Source organism: Rhinoraja longicauda, chromosome 12, assembly GCF_053455715.1.
Source record: "Rhinoraja longicauda isolate Sanriku21f chromosome 12, sRhiLon1.1, whole genome shotgun sequence".
In the NCBI taxonomy this organism is placed as follows: Eukaryota; Metazoa; Chordata; class Chondrichthyes; order Rajiformes; family Arhynchobatidae; genus Rhinoraja; species Rhinoraja longicauda.
In genome coordinates, this window is record NC_135964.1 from 4662307 (window position 1) to 4686227 (window position 23921).

The window sequence follows — 23921 nt, forward strand, 5'->3', positions numbered from 1 at the left end:
CTGTGTAGGAAAATAACTGCAGATGCTGGTTCAAATCGAAGGTAGACAGAAAATGCTGGAGTAACTCAGCGGGTCAGGCAGCATCTCTGGAGAGAAGGAATGGGTGACCTTTCAGGTCGAGACTCTTCTTCAGAAAGGGAAATGAGAGATGTAGACGATGATGTGGAGATAAAGGACAATAAATGAAAGATATGCAAAAAAGTAGCGATGACAAAGGAAACGGGCCATTGTTAGCTGTATGTTGGGTGAAAACGAGAAGCTGGTGCGACTTGGGTGGGGGAGGGATGGAGAAAGAGGGAGAAAGAGGGATGGAGAAAGAGTTCTTGAAGTTAGAGAAAGAAGAAGGATCTCGACCCGAAGCGTCACCTATTCCTTCTCTCCAGAGATGCTGCCTGTCCCGGTGAGTTACTCCAGCTTTTTGTGTCTGTAACTGATAATTCATTATTCTTTATTGTATATGTATATTGTGTCTGTGAAGCTGCAGCAAGTCAGAATTTCATTGAACTGGTCCTGGTCCACATGACAATTAAAAATCTCTTGGCAGTTGACTCTTTCTCTTGAGCCAAGCACAAACCCCTCTGGCAAACCACTAGTCACGAACTTCCAGTCCAAAAAAATTAATCCTCCACCAATATCCTCTGCATCCTACCATCAAGCCAATTATGTATCCAATTAGCTAGCTCTTCCTGATTCTCATGCCATCTAACCTTCCACGGCAGCTTAACATGTTGAAACTTATCTAAAGCCTTGCTGAAATCCATATAGACTATGTTTATCGCTGTGCTATCTTTGACCTTCTTGGTTAATTCTTCAAAACAACTCAAATCAAATTCGTCAGATATGATATCCCACGCACAAAACCTTGTTGGCTCTCAGTTCATGAGTCATACGAGCAGAATTAAGCCATTCGGCCCATTGAGTCTACTCCGCCATTTAATCATGGCTACTCTATCTTTCCCTCTCAACCCCATTCTCCTGTCTTCTCCCCATAACCCCTGACAACTTTACTAATCACGAACCTGTGAATCTCCGCTTTAAAAATACCTAACGACTTTGCCTCCTCAGCCGTTTGTGGCAATGAATTCCACAGATTCACCTCCTCATCTCCTTTCTAAAGATTTTATTCTGAGACTGTGTCCTCTGATCCTAGACTCTCCCACTAGTGGAACCATCCTATCCACAACCACTCTATCCAGGCCTTTCATTATTCGCTAAGTTTCAATGAGATGCCCCGCTCATCCTTCTAAACTCCAGCCAAGAGTGCAGGCCATGTGCCGTCAAACGTCCGTTAACTTAATCATCCCTGGGATCATTCTCAGAAACCTCCTCTGGACCTTCTCCATGCCAGCACATCCCTCCTCAGATATGGGGCCCAAAGCTGCTCACAATACTACAAATGCGGTCTGACCAGCGCCCTTTACAACTTCAGCATTACATCCCTGCTTTTAATATGCCAGTCCTCTCAAAATGAATGCTAACGTTTCATTTGCCTTCTTGACTACAGTTTCAACCTGCAAATTAACCTTTTGAGATTGCTGGACCAGCACTCCCAAGTCTCTTTTCACCTCCGATTTCCGATTCCTCTCCCCATTTAGAAAATAGTCTTTAGGAAATAAACCTTTATTTTAAACAGTACCCCGTTTTAAGGATAAGGGGGAAGTCTTTTAGGACCGAGATGAGAACGTTTTTTTTCACACAGAGAGTGGTGAATCTGTGGAATTCTCTGCCACAGAAGGTAGTTGAGGCCAGTTCATTGGCTATATTTAAGAGGGAGTTAGATGTGGCCCTTGTGGTTAAAGGGATCAGGGGGTATGGAGAGAAGGCAGGTACAGGTTACTGAGTTGGATGATCAGCCATGATCGTATTGAATGGCGGTGCAGGCTCGAAGGGCCGAATGGCACCCATTTTCTATGTTTCTATTCTTACTAACAGAGTGCATGGCCATGCACTTTGCTACGCTGTGCTCCATCTGCCACTTTCTTGCCCACTCTCTCAACCTGCCCAAGTCTTAATGCAAACACCCTGCTTCCTCTACACTATCTGCCACTCCATCTATCTTCGCATCGTCCAGAAACTTGGCCCCAAAGCCAACGTGACGAGTAGCAGACCCAACACTGACCCTTGCGGAACATCACTGGGCACCTGGAGCCAACCAGAATCAACCCCTATCTTTCCAACTCCATGTGTACCTTAAACCAATAGACAATAGGTGCAGGAGGAGGCCATTCGGTCCTTCGATCCAGCACCGCCATTCAATGTGATCATGGCTGATCATTCTCAATCAGTACCCCGTTCCTGCCATCTCCCCATACCCCCTGACTCCGCTATCCTTAAGAGCTCTATCTAGCTCTCTCTTGAATGCATTCAGAGAATTGGCCTCCACTGCCTTCTGAGGCAGTGAATTCCACAGATTCACAACTCACTGACTGAAAAAGTTTTTCCTCGTCTCCGTTCCCTCTCTAGTTACTCTTTATCCCTTGATATACATAGAATCCCTTTGGATATTCCTTGATCTTCTCTGCCAAGGCTATCTCATGCCCCATTTTGCCCAGTTGATTTTCTGCTTAAATCTATTCCTCCATACTCTATAACCCATCGAGAGATGTGCTTGACCCTAGCTGCTTCTACCTGAGGCATATCTCCTTTTTCACTGATGAGAGCCTTGATATCTCTTGTCATCTCGGGTTCCATATTCCTCCCAGCCTTGCCCTCCACTCTAATGGGTGCATGCAGATCCTGAATTCTCCTTATTTAACTTTTAAATAGCCTCCCACTTGCCAGACATCCCTTTGCTTCCAAACAAGCTACTCCAATGATTTGGGTGCTCCCATTTCTTGAGTCATTTGTTGCTCGACATTCCTGTGAAACTGATACTTCAGCAGCAAACCATCCGTTGGTGTCATTCCCTTTACATGACATCGGCAATTAATATTTCATTTGCATGCAATTTCCTATTCCTGAGCACAGTCAAGCATGCATTGCAACCATGCTAATATATTAACTGGGGGAAATTGCCTATTATTGCAAAGGTTTCAACAGTCTTTTATTGTCACGTGACGTGGCCTCTCTCCACTGGCTCCCAGTACGGTACAGAATCAATTCACATTCAAAGCCCTAAACGGGCTTGCCCCCCCCCCCCACCCCTATATCAAAAATCTTCTAACCCACCACTCTATCTCCAGGTCCCTCAGGTCGGCCGACTTGGGGCTACTGCCTATCCCGCGGTCTAGGCTTAAGCTCAGGGGTGACCGCGCTTTTGCGGTTGCAGCTCCGAGACTGTGGAACAGCATCCCTCTCCCCATCAGAACTGCCCCCTCCATCGACTCCTTTAAGTCCAGGCTCAAAACCTATTTCTACTCCCTAGTGTTTGAGGCCCTCTGAGGGGGCGCTGTGAACTGTTTATGTATGTGCTGTTATGTTTGTGTGCCATTGTATGTTCGTTTCTTAGTACCTGAACTGATGTACAGCACTTTGGTCAACGTGGGTTGTTTTTAAATGTGCAATACAAATAAAATTGACTTGACTTGACGTGTACCAATTAAGGTACAGTGATATGTGAATTACCATACAGCCATACGAAAAAAAAGCAACAAGACACACGACTGCATAAAAGTGAACATAAACATCCAGCACAGCAGATTCCCCACATTCCTCACTGTGATGAAAGACAAAAAGCCCAATCTTCTTCCTCTTTATTCTCCCGTGGTCGGGGCAGTCGAACCATCCGCAGTCTGGGTGATCGAAGCTTCCGCAGCCAGCGGTCGAAGCCCCCGCGTCGGGGCGATCGAAACTCCCGCGTCGGGGCGATCGAAACTCCCGCGTCGGGGCGGTCGAAGCTCCTGTGGCTTGGAGTTCCCCGAAATCGGTCTCTAACCAGGAACCGCGAGCTCCGCGATGTTAAAGTCCGCAGACACCCACGGTTGAAGCTCTGTGGTCGTTCCCTGGCAAAGGGATCGCGAGCTCCGTGAAGGTAAGTCTGCACGCTCCTCCACGATGGAGCTCCCGGTCGATCCCTCCAGCAGAGGCCGCCAGCTCCTCAATGTTAGGCCGCAGTGCGGATGGAGATACAATACGGAAAAAATCGCATCTCCATCGAGGCAAGAGATTAGAAAAAAAATCCCCCAACTCCCCCCCTCCACCCCCCACATAAAACAAGCTCCAGAACACTAAAAACATACATTGAACACATACTAGTTAAACACAGAGAAGGAAGGGACAGACAGATTGTTGGCGGGGCAGCCATTGCTGGCGCCACCTGGTGGTATGTGCATTTCAGTTTAACTCCAACCTGCTTGTTGTTATTCTGGTATAAATTATAGGCAAGAGAAGAAAGTAGCCGGACTTTAGTATCTAACTTTAGTATTGAACGAGAAAGATTCATGTATTGATTGAATCAAGCAGGGAAATGGAGTGGCCTAACACTGGCATAGGGTGAGATAGATCAACACTGAGTGATAGGGACCATGCCACCCAATTAAACTGATTCCACGTGCAGTTAGGCTGACTGTGCTGTTGAATGAAGGAGGTCGAAGCAATGGTGCTGATTGATAACCTATGCAACACTGCCCTGCAGCCTGAAAACCCTGCCAACCAACTCTACTTGTGGCTTGCAGCCCCTGTTCCAATATCTAAAGGGGCTGCTCCTTGCCTTCTGGCTGCATTTACCACCCACCATCCTCGTCTTTGGACACCCTGTGCATAGGGGAGAGGGCAGGGCCGAAGATGTCCTGGTTGGGTTGCTCCAGGGCCTGGCCAAGCTGGCCATCCGCGAGTCATGGCGCCAGGCGGAAGAGGACTCTGCCCGAGTTGGCTGCCCGCCCCTTTTCCGGGGTTTCGTCCACGCCCGGGTGGTGTTAGAGTGGGACATAGTTGTGTAGTAGTTATTTAGTATATTTGTAAGGATTGTAACATAGTTGTCTGAAAATGAGTGTCCAGATAATTTGCTGATTTTGTACTACAGTGGTGGGTGTGTTACCACGGGTTTGTTTTGTTTCGTGATCGTAATTAAATAAATTATTTTTGTTACAAAACAAAACCAAAAACCACTAGTTGTGGCAGTAACAATATGAAACCGAGTCCAGGTTACCCAGGGATGAGTAGGACAGAACTTAGTATCATCCGTGGAACTGAGTCACAACCTGGCACTTGTTTACACTCTGACACAGAGATAGAAACACAGCCGAGGGCAGTGAGATGTACTCTGGCATTGAAACCATGCAACGTGTTACTGAAATACAACTTCAGACAAAAGCCAGAGAGGCCTGGTAGTGACATTGAGACACATCCTCACTCTGAGCAGGTGGGAGTCACAACACACACTCTGACAGGCATACTGCCACCCAGGATAGTCAAAAGCACTTTACGCGTAATAACTATTATTAGTGAAATGTGGAGCTGTCTCAAGAAGGTGGCATCTTTATAGACAGTAGACAATAGGTGCAGGAGGAGGCCATTCAGCCCTTCGAGCTAGCACCGCCATTCAATGTGATCATGGCTGATCATTCTCAATCAGTACCCCGTTCCTGCCTTCTCCCCATACCCCCTGACTCCGATATCCTTAAGAGCTCTATCTAGCTCTCTCTTGAATGCATTCAGAGAATTGGCCTCCACTGCCTTCTGAGGCAGAGAATTCCACAGATTCACAACTCTCTGACTGAAAAAGTTTTTCCTCATCGTTCTAAATGGCCTACCCCTTATTCTTAAACTGTGGCCCCTTGTTCTGGACTCCCCCAACATTGGGAACATGTTTCCTGCCACTAACGTGTCCAATCCCTTAATAATCTTATACGTTTCGATAAGATCCTCTCTCATCCTTCTAAATTCCAGTGTATACAAGCCTAGTCGCTCCAAGGAACTTGATGAAAGGTGGCATCTCTCATCTTGGCCATACTCTCGTCTCCCTGCAACCATTGGAAAGACGGTGAGGAAGCCTGAAGATCGACACAACCCGGATCAAGATACAGCTACTTTCCTGAAAATATCCGTTTCTTGAACTGAACTGCCAACCCTAATCCTTCCGAGGCAACGGAACACTACAGACCACGTCTTGAACCACCATAGACTTGTTTTCTAATTACGTATTTCTTCGCTCATGTCTTGTTTATTTGAACGGTTGCTATTCATTCCCTGCAAGATTTATGTGCAAATTGTGTGTAATTTAATGTGATTTGTGTTAGTGTGTGTTGTCTGAGGCTAGGTGCCTGTAATGCTGCTGTGTGCAAGATTTTCATTGTACTTGTACCTCTGCCTGTGCATATGACAAATAAAATAAATGACTTGACTTGACTAATCTAAGGAATACTGTGTAGGAAAATAACTGCAGATGCTGGTTCAAATCGAAGGTAGACAGAAAATGCTGGAGTAACTCAGCGGGTCAGGCAGCATCTCAGGAGAGAAGGAATGGGTGACGTTTCGGGTTGAAACGCTTCTTCACACGGATGTCAGGGGATGTAGTAGGAGACAGGAAGACAGTGGGAGAACTGGGAAGGGGAGGAGAAAGGGAGTGACAGAGGAACTATCTGAAGTTAGAGAAGTCAATGTTCATACCGCTAGGGTGTAAACTGCCCAAGCAAAATATGAGATGCTGTTCCACCAATTTGCGTTGGGCATCACAATGACAATGGAGGAGGCCCATGACAGAAAGGTCAGACTGGGAGTGGGAGGGGGAGTTGAAGTGCTGAGCCACCGGGAGATCAGGTTGGTTAAGGCAGACCGAGCGAAGGTGTCGAGCGAAACTATCACCGAGCCTGCGTTTGGTCCTGCTGATCTAGAGAAATTGACATTTGGAACAGCGGATACAATAGATGAGGTTGGAGGAGGTGCAGGTGAACCTCTGCCTCACCTGGAAAGACAGTTTGGGTCCTTGGATGGAGTCGATGGAGAAGCTAAAGGGACAGGTGTTTCAACTCCTGCGGTTGCAGGGGAAAGTGCCTGGGGAGGGGGTGGATTGAGTGGGAAGGGACGAGTGGACCAGGGAGTTATGGAGGGAATGGTCTCTGCGGAAAACAGAAAGGGGAGGAGATGGGAAGATGTGGCCAGTAATGGGATCCCGTTGTAGGTGACGGAAATGTTGGAGGATGATTTGTTGGATACGCTGGCTGGTGGGATGGAAGATGAGGACAAGGGGGATTCTGTCCTTGTTACGAATGGGGGAGGGGGAGCAGGAGCGGAGCTGCGGGATGTAGAAGAGACCCTAGTGAGAGCCTCATCTATAATGGAAGGGGGGAAGCCCCGTTTCCTAAAGAATGAGGACATCTCCGATGCCCTAGTGTGGAACACCTCATCCTGGGCGCAGATGCAGCATAGATGGAGGAATTGGGAGTAGGGGATAGCTTTTACAGGAAACAGGGTGGGAAGAAGTGTAGTCAAGATAGCTGTGGGAGTCAGTAGGTTTGTAGTAGATGTCATAGAAACATAGAACATAGAAACATAGAAAATAGGTGCAGGAGTAGGCCATTCGGCCCTTCGAGCCTGCACCGCCATTCAATATGATCATGGCTGATCATCCAGCTCAGTAACCTGTACCTGCCTTCTCTCCATACCCCCTGATCCCTTTAGCCACAAGGGCCACATCTAACTCCCTCTTAAATATAGCCAATGAACTGGCCTCAACTACCTTCTGTGGCAGAGAATTCCACAGACTCACCACTCTCTGTGTGAAGAAATGTTTTCTCATCTCGGTCCTAAAAGACTTCCCCCTTATCCTTAAGCTGTGACCCCTGGTTCTGGACTTCCCCAACATCGGGAACAATCTTCCCGCATCTAGCCTCTCCAACCCCTTAAGAATTTTATATGTTTCAATAAGATCCCCCCTCTGTCTTCTAAATTCCAGCGAGTACAAGCCCAGTCTATCCAGTCTTTCTTCATATGAAAGTCCTGCCATCCCAGGGATCAATCTGGTGAACCTTCTCTGTACTCCCTCTAAGGCTAGAATGTCTTTCCTCAGATTAGGAGACCAAAACAATACTCCAGGTGCGGTCTCACCAAGGCCCTGTACAACTGCGGCAGAACCTACCTGCTCCTATACTCAAATCCTCTTGCTATGAATGCTAACATACCATTCACTTTCTTCACTGCCTGCTGCACCTGCATGCTTGCTTTCAATGACTGGTGCACTATGACACCCAGGTCACGTTGCATCTCCCCTTTTCCTAATTGGCCACCATTCAGGTAATACTCTGCTTTCCTGTTCTTGCCGCCAAAGTGGATAACCTCACATTTATCCACATTATATTGCATCTGCCATGCATTTGCCCACTCTCCTAATCTATCCAAGTCACTCTGCAGCCTCCTAGCATCCTCCTCGCAGCTAACACTGCCACCCAGCTTCGTGTCATCCGCAAACTTAGAGATGTTGCATTCAATTCCCTCGTCCAAATCATTAATGTTGTTGATGGAGATGGTGAGATCCAGAAACGGGAGGGAGTTGTCGGAGATGGTCCAAGTATATTTAAGGGCAGGATGGAAATTAGTGGTGAAATTGATGAAGTCAGTGAGTTCTGCATGGGTACAAGAGGTAGCACCAATGCTGTCGTCGATGTAGCGGAGGTAGAGTTCGGGGATAGGCCAGTGTACGCCTGGAACAGGGATTGTTTGACATACCCTACAAAGAGGCAGGCATGGCTAGGGCCCATGCGAGTGCCCATAGCTACGCCTTGGATTTGGAGGAAGTGGGAGGAGTCAAAGGAGAAGTTGTTGAGGGTAAGAACCAGCTCTGCTAGACGGAGGAGAGTATTGGTAGATGGGGATTGGCTGGTTCTACGGTCGAGGAAGAAACGGAGGGCTTCGAGACCATCCTTGTGGGGGATGGAGGTGTAGAGTGACTGGACATCCATGGTAAAGATGAGGGAGTGGGGGCCTGGGAACCAGGTTATTGAGGAGACGGAGAGCATGTGAGGTGTTTTGGACGTAGGTGGGGAGGGATTTGACCAGGGGGGATAGGATGGAGTCGAGGTAGGTGGAAATAAGTTCGGTGGGACATGAGCAGGCAGAGACAATGGGTCTGCCAGGACAGTTCTGTTTGTAGATTTTAGGGCAAAGGTAAAATCGGGCCGTGCGGGGCTGGGGAACGATAAGGTTGGAGGCATTAGAGGGTAGAGCGCCGGAATTGGTGAGGTCAGTGATAGTGTTAGTGATTAAGGTCTGGTGTTTGTCAGTGGGGTCATGGTCCAAGGATAAGTAGGAGGAGATGTCTGAGAGTTGTCGTCTGGCCTCGGTCCGGTAGTGGTCAGCTCACCAGACTACCACGGCACCTCCCTTGTCGGCGGGTTTGATAACTAAGTCGGGGTTGCTGCAGAGTGAGTGGAGGGCTGTACGTTCAGGAGGGGAGAGGTTAGAGTAAGTCAGGGGAGTGGAGAATTTGAGGTGGTTGATGTCCCGCCAGCGGTTAGAAATGAAAAGGTCTAGTGATGGTAGATGGCCAGCCGGGGGAGTCCGTCTCCAGCGGACCCCCTCCTCTTGGACTCGCTCGGCTGGCCATCTACCTTCATTAGACCTTTTCATTTCTAACTGCTGGCGGGACATCAACCACCTCAAATTTGGTGCTGTTTATCCTGGTATTGACATAGCGTTTCCTTCGTCATCTTTCCAATGAACATTCTTTTTATGTCTATACATTTTTGAGTGTATTGCACTTGGTGGTTCAAGTTTCATCACGGTGAATCACAACGCCCTAGAACGTCACCCCGTGCACTAGTGAGGGAGTGGCGCTCTGCTGGAAATCCCATCTTCCCAAGGGGACATTAAACTGAAGCCCTGCCTGTCCTCTAAGGTGAGGGGGTCACGTGGGCCAAGGCCATGTGCATTATTAATCTCACCCCTAAATATATCTGCACAATTGTTCAATTGCCCAACAAATTTATCCTTCAATCAAAAGTTCTGAAATATGTTATTACATCATGAATACACTGTGGAAATTTCCTGTGCAGAGTTTGGCAGCAATGCTTTCAAGTACATTTAAAAATACACTTTACCAGCTGGAAACCAATTTGGGATATTCTGAAAAGAATATGAAGGGTGTTATATTAATTCGTACATCTTTTTTGGGTTTGTGGCTTTCACAGTTCATTTATAATGTGTGCTAATCTTTCCCTTATCTATAACATTACATTGCAAAGGTCTGACAAGGTTGTCACAATGTCTGTTCCCCTCTATCACTCCCAAATTGTACGTTGTTTCCAAATCTCACAAAATTTAATCTCATCCGTAAATATATCTGCACAATAGAATATTTGCCCATATTTCCCTCCCTCAACCAACTTGATTGCCGAGCTGATATCAATTGAGGTTCTTTATTTTTAATTGGCAAATATTAATCGTGAGTGAAAGCTTGCTGTGACGAATTAAAAGACACAGGTACCCAGGGGAGCTGATGGGACAATTTCTGCCTACAGATGTTAAAATTCTGCTGCTTCCACATTAAACAGCTGTTGCAAGTTCAGAAAACCGACTGGCCTACTTCACGTATTTCAAGAGGGAGTTTGTGGTCATTAATCTGCCATTACCATTGTTTCATATGAACCTCGAATACAATTAAGCAAAGCAATTCTATCACACCAAAAGGAAGTTTATGTAAGGGGTGTAATGGGCAGAATGATTACAATATTCTATATCGATCTCCACATGAAATCCCAGTTCTTGCTTGATATGTTACAAACCATAAATTAGAATAAGAATCTCGTCTACATCTGCTATCATCTCAGGTCAATGATTCTGAATTGGTTAAATGGCTCTTTTGAATTCATTACAAAGCACACAGAGGCAGGAAAAAGAAACAGAAATCAATCGATACAGCCATTATGAAATTAATTGGGATGATAATTGAACCACCGGGCGACACGGTGGCGCAGCGGTAGAGTTGCTGCCTTACAGCTAATGCAGCGCCGGAGACTCAGGTTCGATCCTGACTACGGGCACCGTCTGTACGGAGTTTGTACGTTCTCCCCGTGACCTGCGTGGGTTTTCTCCGAGATCTTCGGTTTCCTCCCACACTCCAAAGACATACAGGTATGTAGGTTAATTAGCTGGGTTAATTAAATGTAAAAATTGTCCCTAGTGTGTGTAGGATAGTGTTAGTGTGCGGGGATCGCTGGGCGGCGCGGACCCGGTGGGCCGAAGGGCCTGTTTCCGCGCTGTATCTCTAAATCTAAAAAAATCTAAAAATCAATGTCAATTACCTTGTACAGTTAATCACAGTTATTTGTTGCACCTTTGCAAATTATTATCACTAATGTCGTAAGAAAATATGAGAAATGTGAAATGTTTTAATAGTGAGAACTTCCACTGTGGTTGTATTCTAGTAATCTAATGCTAACTATCCTTTTATTCTCCTTCCCTAGGTATATAAAATATCCATCATTATCATGTCTCTTTTATTTTTTGAAGTAAACTATTTTGTAAGTTGTCTCTTTATAATATTACTGTTCAGATTTATAAAGGCAGAAATGTTAACAGAAGGATTGCACATTACATTTAAATCTATCCATCCCGACATTAGGCAACTGAAGCAGACTGTCATACCTGTAAGGTCATCGAGGCTCAGGGAAATATGGACAGGTTTGTCTGAAGGTAGCCTCCTTGTGGTAATCATATGGCCAATGGTACTGGAGTTCTGACTGTAGTTTCTGTTCCTTCGCTGTGAGGAAAGATTGATAGTGAAAGTCAATACAAATCCGTGTATTTACTAAAATAAAATTAAAACACTGGATATGTAACATCATGCTGCTGAAACAACATCTGCTAAGCAGAGCCCAATCCCTTCTAATGTCAAATGTAGTAGTAGAAGATTGTAGAAGTAATGTTATGATAAAAACGCAGTAGAAAACATCAGAATTCACTATATTTTATATATCTTCCTTCTGAGTTTAAAACTCACGTCCATTTAATCTATTTAATGTACAGAATTTATCAAAGGCCACGATAACCCAAGCTAAATGCCAGTCTTCACATGGCCAAGCACAATAGAAAATAAAAGTTATACAAAACCAAATGTCAGTTGTTGTTTGCCTTGTTATAAAGTTGCAGTTCAGTTTTAATGCATGCACACAGCCCACACCTATTGCCTTACCTTGGTCACTTCCACACCTGCCAATGCAAGGTTCTGGACAGACGTGTCTCTTGCCTGGTCTTTGCCTTGGCGGAGCATTAAAGATCAAATGTGAGACAGAGCACCTGCTGCATGGCAACAAATTGACACTGTAATAGGCACTGAGGCAGCTGGCACGACAGCATGCTGTTACCTGCACTTCCCATGGGCTGTGGGATCCCTCGGGCCTGCTTTCTGTGGGCTGGACTTCCCCTCTCTTTCTTACTGTAAAAGGCGCTGAATTTGACTCACTTGCCCAAAAGCAGCAGCGATTCCTCAGTGTGATGGGCCAGTCATTTTGTTTACTGTTCAGCAACTTTAGGGCACAAAGTGCCTTAAAACTCGAAAGCGATTGTCAGCATGACCCAGCCTGTGTCAGTTCAATATGGCAAACTCCTTTAAACAACATGACTCCAGCCAGTAAAAATGCTTGTGACCCCAATTAGCTCAGGGTGACATAGCCAGTTTGGATTGCAACTGCAACAGTACGTAAATGTACCATGATGCAGCTTTCCAAACTCAGGCTGTGTGTGCTTCTGCACAACATGACAGCATAGTACACTTGAATGACAGCAATGACAGGTGTCAGCCTCATCTGACACGAAAGTCCTCGACATATTTTGGCACGTTTTCTGCACCTCGTATCAAATAACGGCATTTTGAGATGCAGCATTCATTCATTCTCTTATAGCACGGCCTGGTGAATTTGACAGCCATTATTTGTCTGCAAAATCAAGGACACGTTATTAAATATCGTGAGGAATTCCTAGAGTTTTATATAACATACTCAAGACACGGGCAATGACAGTCACCCTTCGGGAAACTGCAAAACATCTCAGATTGGATTAAAAACATCTAAAAAGATTAAAACTAGTTGGGTAGATTAGTAATTAATCTGAGGGCCCCAGCTGCTATTTATAATCACCCTTTTTTGTTCTATCTCCTCTTCTTTTAGGTTGTCCCAAGCCACATGCCATTCCCCAACAAATTGGGCAGGCAATAAACCTCCTTAATGCCACCCTGGAATTGACTGATAATAAATGTACGAGGGTGACTTCGTCTCTCTTGTCCTTCAATTTATCTTCCACATCCAGAGGAAAGCACCACCCTTACCCTTACCTGATTGGTTATATTAAGAATTCTCAGCATGAATCGCAATATGTCTACCCTTAGCACAAAGTCTAAAATTAATAAATACTTATGAATGTGCTATTTACCTTGAACGGTACTTAACTTTTCAACAAGTGGAGTATTGTCACCTGAATAGCGTTTCAGTAAGATACAGTTTGAAATTATCTGTAAACTACGAAGTAGGTCAGAGCTGGTGCACTGTGGGTGTATTTAGGGTGCCACGCCAAACTATGTCTATGCCTTGGAAACTGTTTGGAACACAAGTGTGAGGGAAGCGACACTTCAGTTCTGAGGAGAGATTTTTAGCGGTTGGGATTGTTCCAGTCAGAACTCAAAAGAGATTAAGGGTGGAGTTGATCGAGGATTTAAAACCATCAAGTGTTTCAATATGGGAAACAGCTCCCCTTTGTTATCATATCATATATATACAGCGCGGAAACAGGCCTTTTCGGCCCACCAAGTCCGTGCCGCCCAGCGATCCCCGTACATTAACACTATCCTACACCCACTAGGGACAATTTTTTTATTTTTTTTTAATTTAATTTTTTTTTAAAACATTTTTTACCCAGTCAATTAACCTACATACCTGTACGTCTTTGGAGTGTGGGAGGAAACCGAAGATCTCGGAGAAAACCCACTAACTCAAGTCAGCACAAATTGAAGACTAAAAGAAATGACAAGGAAGAAACTTAAACTGAATGTTTTTATAATCTGGAATGTGCTGCCCAGATGAGTCATGGATGGAAAACAGAGAGTAGGAATTTTTTCTTAATTTTCAAAATTTGGGGGATTTGGGCACCACTGGCAAGGCTGCAATGGCCATCCCATAGGGAAGGATCAGAAAGATATTCCCAACTCAAAATAGTGGGAAATTTGGAGAGCAGCAGGTTTACTTCCCTAACGGCACGGTGGTGCAACGGTAGAGTTGCTGCCTTACAGCGAATGCAGCGCCGGAGACTCAGGTTCGATCCTGACTACGGGCGCCGTCTGTACGGAGTTTGTACGTTCTCCCCGTGACCTGCGTGGGTTTTCTCTGAGATCTTCGGTTTCCTCCCACACTCCAAAGACGTGCAGGTATGTAGGTTAATTGACTGGGTAAAATGTAAAAATTGTCCCTAGTGTGTGTGGGATAGTGTTACTGTGCGGGGATCACTGGGCGGCGCGGACTCGGTGTGCCTGTTTCCGCACTGTATCTCTAAATCTAAAATCTAAACTACACTCATCCAGGCAATGGAGCCTTTGCCAGTTGCTACCTTGATGTCAAGGGCAGTCACTCTCATCTCACCTTTTGAATTCAGGTGTTTCTTTGGGTTCAACTCTAGAGTGAAGTGGATCAGGAAAAAGCCTAACAGGACATTGGTGAGCAGCTCATTGCTGGGTCAACCCAATGACACGTCCACTGCTTGGCTAACGATTGAGAATAGTCTGAGAGGATGGTAACTTGCAGGCTAGCAGTGCTGCTTGTGTTTCCAGATTGGCAGTGTTGCTCATAGGTTGTGATGGCAATCAGTTATCCACGGTTGATATCAATGATTCAGATGAAAGATGTGAATGCAATGTACCCATGTTGGCTGATCATAGAAAGCTGATGAGAAAGTAAACTGTGGGGAAGAAGCAATCAGTCTACAAAGTGGAACAGCTAAGGGAGTGAGGGGGAAAGAAGAACCAGGTGGAGTGTAATATAAGACAATAACTGCAGATGCCGGTACAAATCGAAGGTATTTATTCACAAAATGTTGGAGTAACTCAGCGGGTCAGACAGCATCTCAGGAGAGAAGGAAAGGGTGACGTTTCGGGTCGAGACCCTTCTTCAGACTGATGTCAGGGGGGGCGGGACAAAGGAAGGATATAGGTGGAGACAGGAAGATAGAGGGAGAACTGGGAAGGGGAGGGGAAGAGAGGGACAGAGGAACTATCTAAAGTTGGAGAGGTCAATGTTCATACCACTGGGCTGCAAGCTGCCCAGGCGAAATATGAGGTGCTGCTGTATAATGTGGTCAGTCTTAGGTTCTAAACCTAGGTAATAAGAATAGAAAAAAATCATATTTCTAAATAGTGAGAATCTAATAAATGTTGGTGTACAGGAGGATAGACACAAAATGCTGGAGTAACTCAGCAGGTCAGGCAGCATCTCAGGAGAGAAGGAATGGGTGACGTTTCGGGTCGAGACCCTTCTTCAGACTGAAGAAGTGTACAGGGGGATCCTGGTCATCTGGTTTAAGAGACACAAAAAGTAAACATGCATGTACATCACTGAGACAAATTGTTTTTATTTAAATTAGTTTACTTTAGTTTACTTTAGTTTACAATAGACAATAGACAATAGACAATAGGTGCAGGAGTAGGCCATTCAGCCCTTCGAGCCAGCACCGCCATTCAATGCGATCATGGCTGATCACTATCAATCAGTACCCCGTTCCTGCCTTCTCCCCATACCCCCTCACTCCGCTATCCTTAAGAGCTCTATCCAGCTCTCTCTTGAAAGCATGGAAACAGGCCCTTCGGCCCACCGAGCCCACACCGACCAGCGATCGCCCAGTACAATAACATTGTCCTACACACCAGGGACAATTTACAATTTTAACCAAAGCCAATTAACCTACAGAGCTGCACGTCTTTGGAGTGTGGGAGGAAACCGGAGCACCTGGGGAAAACCCACGCAGGTCCCAGGGAGAATGTATAAAATGTTCAAACTCCATATAGACAAAATCCACAGTCAGGACCGAACCTGGGTTCCTGGCATTGGAAGCTCGCAACTCTAGCGCTGTGCTACTGTGCTGCCCTGATGTTGAGAAACAAAACTAAAACAGGCATTAATAAGCTTGGGTGAAACCTGATTTAGACGACTGTTTTCAGTTTTGGTCACAATCTAAAGAAAGACGTTGATGCATAGAAACATAGAAAATAGGTGCAGGAGTAGACAATAGACAATAGACAATAGGTGCAGGAGTAGGCCATTCAGCCCTTCGAGCCAGCACCGCCATTCAATGCGATCATGGCTGATCACTCTCAATCAGTACCCCGTTCCTGCAGAGTAGGCCATTCGGCCCTTCGAGCCTGCACCGCCATTCAATATGATCATGACTGATCATCCAGCTCAGTAACCTGTACCTGCCTTCTCTCCATACCCCTTGATCCCTTTAGCAAAAAGGGCCACATCTAACTCCCTCTTAAATATAGCCAATGAACTGGCCTCAACTACCTTCTGTGGCAGAGAATTCCACAGATTCACCACTCTCTGTGTGAAGAAATGTTTTCTCATCTCGGTCCTAAAAGACTTCCCCCATATCCTTAAGCTGTGACCCCTGGTTCTGGACTCCCCCAACATCGGGAACACTCTTCCCGCATCTAGCCTCTCCAAACCCTTAAGAAATTTATATGTTTCTATAAGATCCCCCCTCAGTCTTCTAAATTCCAGCGAGTACGATGCCTTGAAGTCGCTGCATTTATTAGATTGATTGCATGGATGCGGGAAATGTCCTATGAAAACAAATTGTGTGTGATAGTTTGTAAAATAAGAGGTGACATCTAAGATTTTGTGAAGGGTTGTCAGGGTGGAGAGTCAAGAAACAGGAAATATAGATTCAGGATAAGGGGGTCACCATTTGAAACTGATGATATCAATTTTTCTACACGGAGAGTTATTATTCTCTCTTTCAGAGAAATCCCTTAGAACAAGGTGGCACGATAGCACAGCGGTTGAGTTGCTGCTTCACAGAGCTAGGGACCTGGGTTCGATCCTGACTACGGGTGCTGTCTGTATGAGGTTTGTACGTTCTCCCCGTGACCTGCGTGGCTTTTCTCAGAGATCTTCGGTTTCCTCCCTCACTCCAAAGACGTACAGGTATGTAGGTTAATTGCCTTGGTATCAGTGTAAATTGTCCCTAGTGTGTGTAGGATAGTGTTAGTGTGCGGGGATCGCTGGTCGGTGCGGACCCGGTGGGCCGAAGGGCCTGTTTCCGCGCTGTATCTCTAAACTAAAATAGAATGATCTAACATAGAAGCAGGCTGGTCAGCCCACAATGTCTAATCCGAACATGATGACAAATTAAACGAATCACCTCTGTCTGCATGTGAACCATATGCCTCCCTGCATATTCATTGCCTACCTAAAAAACAATTAAATGCTGCTGTCAAATCTATTCCACCATCACCCCTGGCAGTGCATTCCAGGCACCCATCACTCTCTGTGTAAAAAACATCCTATGTACATTCTTGCCATGTACTAACTTGCTGAAACCCCCCCCCCCCTGTAACTTTAAGGCTGTGCCCTCTGGTATTTGTATTTTGGAAAAACATTCTGACTGCCTACCCTATCTAAGGCCTCATAATTTCATATACTACTATCAGGACTTCCTTCAGTTTCTGGCACTCAAGGGAACACAACCCAGGGATTGTCTCCTTATAGCTATTGCTCTCTTATCTAGGCGGCATCCCGTTAAACCGCTTCTGCAGCCTCTCCATAGCCATCACATTCTACCTGTAATGGAGCAACCGGAATTGCACTCAATACCACAAATGTGGCCTAACCAAACTTTTATAAAGCTGCAACATGACCGTTTGACTCTGATACTCAATACCCCGACATGGGAAGGCAAGCACACCACATGCCTTCTTCACCACTCTATGTTGTGTTTCAGGGAGCTATGGACTTGGACCAAGATCTCTCTGCACCCTCTGAATGCTCACATGGGTCTTGCCATGAAAGGTAGATTTTCTCCTAAAGTACAACACCTCACACTTGCTCAGATTCAACTCCATCTGCCATTTCTCAGCCCACATCTGTACCGGTTTATATCCTGCTCTTCCCTCTGAAGGCCTGTTTCACTGTTTGCAACTCCATCAACTTTAGTGTTGTCGCAAACTTACTATTCATCCCATCTACATTTTTATCCAAATCATTTGTATATTTTGTCCACAAAATGCTGGAGTAACTCAGCAGGTCAGGCAGCATCTCGGGAGAGAAGGAATGGGCGACGTTTTGGGTCGAGACCCTTCTTCAGACTGAAGAAGTCTGACTGAAGAAGGGTCTTCAGACTGAAGAAGGGTCTCGACCCGAAACGTCGCCCATTCCTTCTCTCCCGAGATGCTGCCTGACCTGCTGAGTTACTCCAGCATTTTGAGAATAAATACCTTCGATTAGTACCAGCATCTGCAGTTATTTTCTTATACTGTATATTTTGTCCAAATCATTTTTCAGGTGAGAGGAGAAAGAATTAATAGTTAGTTGAGTAGGAACATTTTCATGTAGAGGGCAATAAATATACGGAGTGAGATGCCAGAAGTGGTAGTTGAGGCAGGTACTATAACAACATTTAAAAGGCATTCGGACAGGTACATGGATAGAAAAGGTTTAGCGGGATATGGGCCAAATGCGGGCACAAGAGGCGTCTTGGTCGGCAGAGGCAAGGTGGCCGATGGGCCTGCTTCCATGCTGAATGACTTTATGACTATATCACAAACAACAGAGGCCCCAACACTGATTCCCACCAAATGCCACTGCTCACATATCTCCAACCAGAATAACACCCTACCACCACTATCCTGTGGATGGACACAAAATGCTGGAGTAACTCAGCAGGTCAGGCAGCATCTCTGGAGGAGAAAATAACTAGGTGACCTTTTGGGTCGGAACACCTTCAAACCTCACGATAGGTTCTGAAGAAGGGTTCTGACCCGAAATATCACCTGTTCCTTCTCTGTAGAGATGCTGCCTGTCCCGCATTTTGCGTCTATCTTCGGTGTAAACCAGCATCTGCACCACTCCTCTCCTTGTCTTTTATCGGTGAATGCAAGGTACCATGTCACCACGGATCCCTTACATTTTAATCTTCTGGAGACACAATGAACTGCAAATGCTGGAAACTTGAGTAAAATAAGAAGTGATGGAGTAATTTAGCGGGTCAGGCAGTATCTCTGGAGGACATGGACAGGTGACGTTTAGGGTCGGGACCTTCTTCTGGCTGATTGTAGTTGGGGGGGGGGGGGGGGGAGAGAGAGAAAGCGGAAAAAGAGAAAAGCACGACAAAGCATGGCAAGTGATAGGTGGATACAGGTGAGGAAGTGTGAGTGCCAAATGGGTGGACAAATGCTGGAGACGAGAGGAGACAAAAGGATGTCAGACGAGAGAAGGGGAGAGAGCTGGAGGATTCAATGTTCATAGCGTTGGGTTGTAAGCATATGAAGCACTGTTCCTCCAGAGCATGGCCTCACTCTGACAATGGACAGAAGGGTTGGTAAGGGATTTGGAAGGAAAGTTAACAGGGTTAACAACCAGGGGAATCGAGGGGCTTGAGCAACTGAGCCCGGGTGTTCAGTGAAATGGTCACCGAATTTAATCTTCTCGTTCAAACCACCATGAGGGGCTTCATCCGACGGTGCCTGCGGAAGACACGCAGCATCATCAATGACCACAGCCACCCACCACGCAGGCTGTTCTCCTTGTTACCGTCAGGCAGACGATACAGGAGTATGGCTGCGCGTACAACCAGACTTAAGGACAGTTTCTACCATCAGGCCATCAGGCTTCTGAACTCAAACACATTTCGCATCATATATGTTGATTATTTTAATATTGTCTTTTTATCTTACAAATGTCTTTTTTTATCTTATTTATCCTTGGAATATTACTGCTGAGGTGACCCGTTGTCTTGTCAAATACATTTCATTGTATCGTTGATCCTGTGCCAACCTACATATGACAAATAAAAATAAAAATTAAATTAAAAATCAAATGCCTTACAAAAATACTTGTTGACACCATTCACTGCTCTACCTGTATCAAACACCTCTGTCAACAACTATAAAGACTCAATCTAAAAACTTGAAGCAGGACACGTGCGTCAAGCAAAGTTTTCTTTATTCCTCAAGCACCAACCAGTTCAACTCCTCCTGGAACTCCACTACTGACCGCCACTCCTCCCCATTCCACGTTCCGTGACCCCACCCCCCCGAGCCAGCACCGCCATTCAATGTGCTCATGGCTGATCATTCTCAATCAGTACCCCGTTCCTGCCTTCTCCCCTTATCCCCTGACTCCGCTATCCTTAAGAGCTCTATCTAGCTCTCTCTTGAATGTATTCAGAGAATTGGCCTCCACTGCCCTCTGAGGCAGAGAATTCCACAGATTCACAACTCTCTGACTGAAAAAGTTTTTCCTCATCTCAGTTCTAAATGGCCTACCCCTTATTCTTAAACTGTGGCCCCTGGTTCTGGACTCCCCCAACATTGGGAACATGTTTCCTGCCTCTAATGTGTCCAACCCCTTAATAATCTTATACGTTTCGATAAGATCCCCTCTTATCCTTCTAAATTCCAGTGTACACAAGCCTAGTCGCTCCAGTCTTTCAACATATGACAGTCCCGCCATTCCGGGAATTAACCTAGTAAACCTACGCTGCACGCCCTCAATAGCAAGTCAGCATAAAGATGATCAAATGGACATCTGAACTGTATCATTCCATGATTCACCAAATTGTATTTCTGAGACCCTAAGCAATTCCTTGCAGAGCTAAAAGGGTTAAATTCTACTTCATGTCATTTGCAAGTTGTGCTGGTTGAAGTTCCGAGTATCCAATGAGTAGTTCCAACATTTTAAAGAAGTATACAGGTAGGGCGGTTGAGAGAGACAGACACAAAATATTGGAGTAACTCAACAGGACAGGCAAGCATCTCTGGGGAGAAGGAATGTGTGACATTCCGGGTTGAGACCCATCTCAGGTGATATAGAGTGACATGTTCAGTCCTTGAAAGCTTTGCTGCTAAACTTTAACCCATGAAGAGGAAAGTGGTGCTAATATCGCCACAGCCTTTATGGTCAACTGGAAAAGGACAGAGAGCATCGGATGGAACTGCAGATGCTGGTTCAAACCAAAGATAGACACAAAAAGCTGGAGTGGACTTCAGACTGCCTGAAGAAGGGTCTCGACCGGAAAAGTCACCCATTCCTTCTCTCCAGAGATGCTGCCTGTCCCGCGTTCCATCACAGAAAATAGTGAGGGCACATTAGTAAACCCTGTCCATTCATATTCAAGAAGTGGATGAGAGAGAAGTGTCCCTGAACATCATGAGATTGTATGAGAAACGCATCCTTTGTCACAAGGCCCATTGTTCTCTTTGCCCTGATCACAACCAACATTGAGTTTTTCCATGAACACTTTAGGAGATTACTGTTACAGATATCTGTGATGTGGTTCAAGTGAATCACTGATAACTACAATGGTGTTGCTGAACACATCAACTATGCACCATGCACAGGAAATTGAGAATCTAAATGTGTAGAATTGTATTTTCCATTAGCAAACAAAAATGAAATGTCAGAACCTAACATAAAATTGAAACAGAGATACAGAGCCCTCCATAATGTTTGGGACAAAGACCCATCATTTATTTATTTGCCTCTGGACTCCACAATTTGAGATTTGTAATAGAAAAAAATCACATGTGGTTAAAGTGCACATTACAGCTGTGTTTATACATAGTCCCCCATTTCAGGGCATCATAATGTTTGGGACACATGGCTTCACAGATGTTTGTAATTGCTCAGGTGTGTTTAATTGCCTCCTTAATGCAGGTATAAGAGAGCTCTCAGCACCTAGTCTTTCCTCCAGTCTTTCCATCACCTTTGGAAACTTTTATTGCTGTTTATCAACATGAGGACCAAAGCTGTGCCAATGAAAGTCAAAGACGCCATTATGAGACTGAGAAACAAGAATACAATTGTTAGAGACATCAGCCAAGCCTTGGGCTTACCAATGTCAACTGTTTGGAACATCATTAAGAAGAAAGAGAGCACTGGTGAGCTTACTAATCACAAAGGGACTGGCAGGCCAAGGAAGACCTCCACAACTGATGACAGAAGAATTCTCTCTATAATAAAAAAAATCCCCAAACACCTGCCCGACAGATCAGAAACACTCTTCAGGAGTCAGGTGTGGATTTATCAATGACCACTGTCCGCAGAAGACTTCATGAACAGAAATACAGAGGCTATACTGCAAGATGCAAACCGCTGGTTAGCCGCAAAAATAGGGTGGCCAGGTTACAGTTTGCCAAGGACTACTTAAAAGAGCAATTACAGTTCTGGAAAAGGGTCTTGTGGACAGATGAGACGAAGATGAACTTATATCAGAGTGATGGCAAGAGCAAAGTATGGAGGAGAGAAGGAACTGCCCAAGATCCAAAGCATACCACCTCATCTGTGAAACACGGTGATGGGGGTGTTATGGCCTGGGCATGTATGGCTGCTGAAGATACTGGCTCACTTATCTTCATTGATGATACTACTGCTGATGGTAGTAGCCTAATGAATTCTGAAGTGTATAGAAGTGTATGAAGTGTCTATCTGCTCAAGTTAAACAAATGCCTCAAAACTCATTGGCCGGCGGTTCATTCTACAGCAAGACAATGATCCCAAACACACTGCTAAAGCAACAAAGGAGATTTTCAAAGCTAAAAAATGGTCATTTCTTGAGTGGCCAAGTCAATCATCCAATCTGAACCCAATTGAGCATGCCTTTTATATGCTGAAGAAAAAACTGAAGGGGACTAGCCCCCAAAACAACCATAAGCTAAAGATGGCTGCAATACAGGCCTGGCAGAGCATCACCAGAGAAGACACCCAGCAACTGGTGATGTCCATGAATCACAGACTTCAAGCAGTCATTGCATGCAAAGGATATGCAACAAAATACTAAACATGACTACTTTCTACATGACATTGCTGTGTCCCAAACATTATGGTGCCCTGAAATGGGGGGACTATGTATAAACACTGCTGCAATTTCTACATGGTGAAACCAAAATCTGACAATGTGCACTTTAATCACGTGATTTTTTCTATTACAAATCTCAAATTGTGGAGTACAGAGGCAAATAAATAAATGATGGGTCTTTGTCCCAAACATTATGAAGGGCACTGAAGACACAAAATGCTGGAGTAAATCAGCGGGACAGGCAGCATCTCTGGAGAGAAGGAATGGGTGACGTTTCGGGTCGAGACCTTCAGACGTCTAAAGAAGGATCTCAACCCGAAACATCACCTATTCCTTCTCTCCTGAGATGCTGCCTGTCCCGCTGAGTTACTCCAACAGTTTTGTGTCTGTCTTCGGTGTAAACCAGCATCTGCAGTTCCTTCCTGCTGATAAAACTGAAAGAAACATGCAAATAAAAGATAGGATGATATTTGATGTAGTTATTGGTGAAAAAACAAAATCTATGTTAAGCACTATTTGATTTAATAGTTCCAGTATTTAGACAAATAAAGTTGCCATCGCAAAGGAAGTACAATTTGCGACATAATCAGTTTGCTTTTTGCACATTGTGTTCCAATGTAGTCGGTAGAAATGTAACAAATCTTTAGTTGGCATTATGCTTGGTGGTTCTCATGCTGGTTTTTAAAATATATCCCACACCTATTTATTTTTGTTTTGTGAGCAGCAGGGAAACCAAAATAGATATCAAATAAATGTATTATTTAATGGGTCTGTGATCTCGTTCCAGCAACGGTGACCTTGGATTACCATTGCTGGATTCTTCATGCACCACTTATAGTCCTTGAGTTTCCAGCAGGGTTCTGCACTTTATCCAGGTGGTAATAATGAATTATTAACCTGGTTTTAACCTCTGAGTTAAAATGTGCAAACTTGCCCATCATTTCACCTGCTGATTCCCGCTGCTGGTCCACACGCGACATGCCACAGCAACTTAT

At 45.1% G+C, this 23921-nt stretch overlaps 1 protein-coding gene across 10 annotated transcripts in view; it reads right to left on the minus strand.

Moving 5' to 3' along the window:
• The window catches only part of map3k7cl (map3k7 C-terminal like), a 129947-nt gene that overhangs the window by 77440 nt on the left and 28586 nt on the right, over window positions 1-23921 (minus strand). For 4 of the 10 annotated variants that reach the window (XM_078408911.1, XM_078408910.1, XM_078408905.1 and 1 more), the window contains one exon: window positions 11518-11632. In XM_078408911.1, the coding sequence (XP_078265037.1) occupies window positions 11518-11587 (70 nt within the window). In that variant the 5' untranslated portion in view covers window positions 11588-11632. Of the gene's footprint in view, window positions 1-11517; window positions 11633-12064; window positions 12172-23921 lie in introns of all 10 variants that reach the window. The other 6 variants (XM_078408902.1, XM_078408904.1, XM_078408901.1 and 3 more) reach the window with 2 other exon arrangements.